At 58.5% G+C, this 1968-nt stretch overlaps 1 protein-coding gene across 1 annotated transcript in view; it reads left to right on the forward strand.

Annotated features, from left to right (window-relative positions):
- Nucleotides 1-1968, forward strand: part of LOC101860559 — a gene marked incomplete in the record, with an annotated part of 33909 nt that overhangs the window by 14689 nt on the left and 17252 nt on the right. The window contains 1 exon segment of the mRNA XM_005095203.3: nucleotides 239-1842. Within this exon segment, the coding sequence (XP_005095260.2) occupies nucleotides 239-1842 (1604 nt within the window).

Consider the following 1968-nt stretch of genomic DNA (forward strand, 5'->3'; position numbering starts at 1 on the left):
CCTCTCCCTCTCTCTCTCAACCTGAGTCCAGCAAGCCGTCACCGTGACAGTGCTACACGTGCAGAGGTGTCCTCGTTGTTCCGTCGCTAGATTAATAAAATAGTTCAATGTTTCCAAATATGGCTGTTAACAATCTTTAATTGGGTAGATGTCCTTTTCTTTATTTAAAATGATCATTCAATAAGCTGGAGCTTTGACTAACGTCCTCATTTTTCCCTCTCTCCCCACGTGTGTGTAGATGACCGCGGTGTTCCCGCCCTATGTCCCCGTGGCCAGTTTCACCCTGAGCATGGAGGCAGCCTCCCAGGAGGAGGTAAGCAACCCCTCCCCAGCCGGACTCTTCCGGGACCTCAAGCTCAAGCGCAAGCGCGTGCGAGACATCCTGAGCGAGTCGGACGCCGTCATGCCCGGCCAGCTGGGCTTCTCCGAGGTGTCCGAGTGCGACCAGCAGAGTGACGTCAGTTCGGGCAGCGCCGACAGCGCCTACGTGTCGGACCGGACCTCAGACTTTGACACCGCCCCGCCGGCCAAGAGGCAGGCGCTCTCCTTGCCCGGTACTGGGGGCGGGGAGGTGAAGGTGGAGGAGGAGGATTCTTCCTCGGGTAGTGGTGGAGATGTGGAGGAGGAAGAGGAGGGAGCTGGAGAAAACGACCAGTCGGCCATTACGACTACGCAGCAGCAGAAGTTTGCTGGCGGTCAGAAGTCTCCTAAGGAGATGACGTCCTCCAGTAGTAGTGAGGCGTCGTCGTCGCCCGTGGCTGAAGACTGTGTGGCGTCCTCTGCCGCATCAATAACAATAAACTCTTTCCCTGTGGCCGCCTCGTCCTCTTCGTCATTGTCGTCGTCGTGCTCATTGTCGATGTCGTCGGGCTCCTCGTCCATCTCCTCCAACTCCCCCGCATCATCATCACCGTCGCCGACGTTTTCTACGTCGTCATCACAAGACAGCGGTGTGTCCATTTCTTCTACATCCTTGACCTTCTCATCTTCATACAACACGTCACCATCTACTACCGTTGAAGAGCCCAAGGCAGAGCTGCAGCAACAACAACAGACACAACAACAACAGCCAGCTGCTGCAACAACTGTGACCCCGTCCTCATCGCCGTCGTCGCAAACCCCGCCCACAGCCTCAGCACCGCCCACAACAAGCGGCTCCTCCCCTTCAGCCATGACGGGCAACCCGATGATCCTGAGCTGTCCGCCAGCCTACCTGATGCAGCTGTCCAACGGCTTCGCTGCCCACCCGACATCCGGCATGAAGATCATCCCCATGATGTCTATCTCCAGTGCCGGCGTGTTCCAGCCTGTACCCACGCCCATGTTCATCGCCGCGCCTACCGACGGCTATCTCGTATCGGCGGCCGACTCACCCTTCACCCACGGCGCCTCCATCATCACCTACCCGACCCTGGACGGGCCCAAAGCCGTGAGCACGGAGGATGTCCTGAAACTGGACAAACCACAGGTCATCATCCCCGGCACGGCCACCGCCGGCGACTACCCGACCTTGAACTTACCCAGCCCCAAGTTCAAGCAGCCCAAGAAGGAGGACTCGAACGCCACGCGCCTGGAGAAGGACACCGAGTTCATCTCGCACTACACCAACGGCGCCTTCGTGTACCGCGGCCACCTGGCGGAGAACCCGCACAACCTTAAACCCAGGCCGACGCCTCCGGCAGAGGGAGCTGCTGCCACAGCGGCCGGCGTGCCCGGCTACAGCAACAACATGGAGGCCGGCGGTGTCAAAGGGGAGGAGTCAGAGGGCGAGGAGGCGCTGGTCTGCGCCATCTGCAATGATAAGGCCACCGGTCTGCACTACGGCATCATCACGTGCGAGGGGTGAGTAGCCAGCTGCCCTGATTTTTGTTTGTTAGTTGTTTTTTTTTTAGGGGTGGAGTGTGGAGGAGAGAGAGAGAGACACTCACACACACAGAGAGAGAGAGAGAGAGAGAGAGAGAGAGAGAG

Source organism: Aplysia californica, unplaced genomic scaffold (genome assembly GCF_000002075.1).
Source record: "Aplysia californica isolate F4 #8 unplaced genomic scaffold, AplCal3.0 scaffold00098, whole genome shotgun sequence".
NCBI classification, from domain to species: domain Eukaryota; kingdom Metazoa; phylum Mollusca; class Gastropoda; order Aplysiida; family Aplysiidae; genus Aplysia; species Aplysia californica.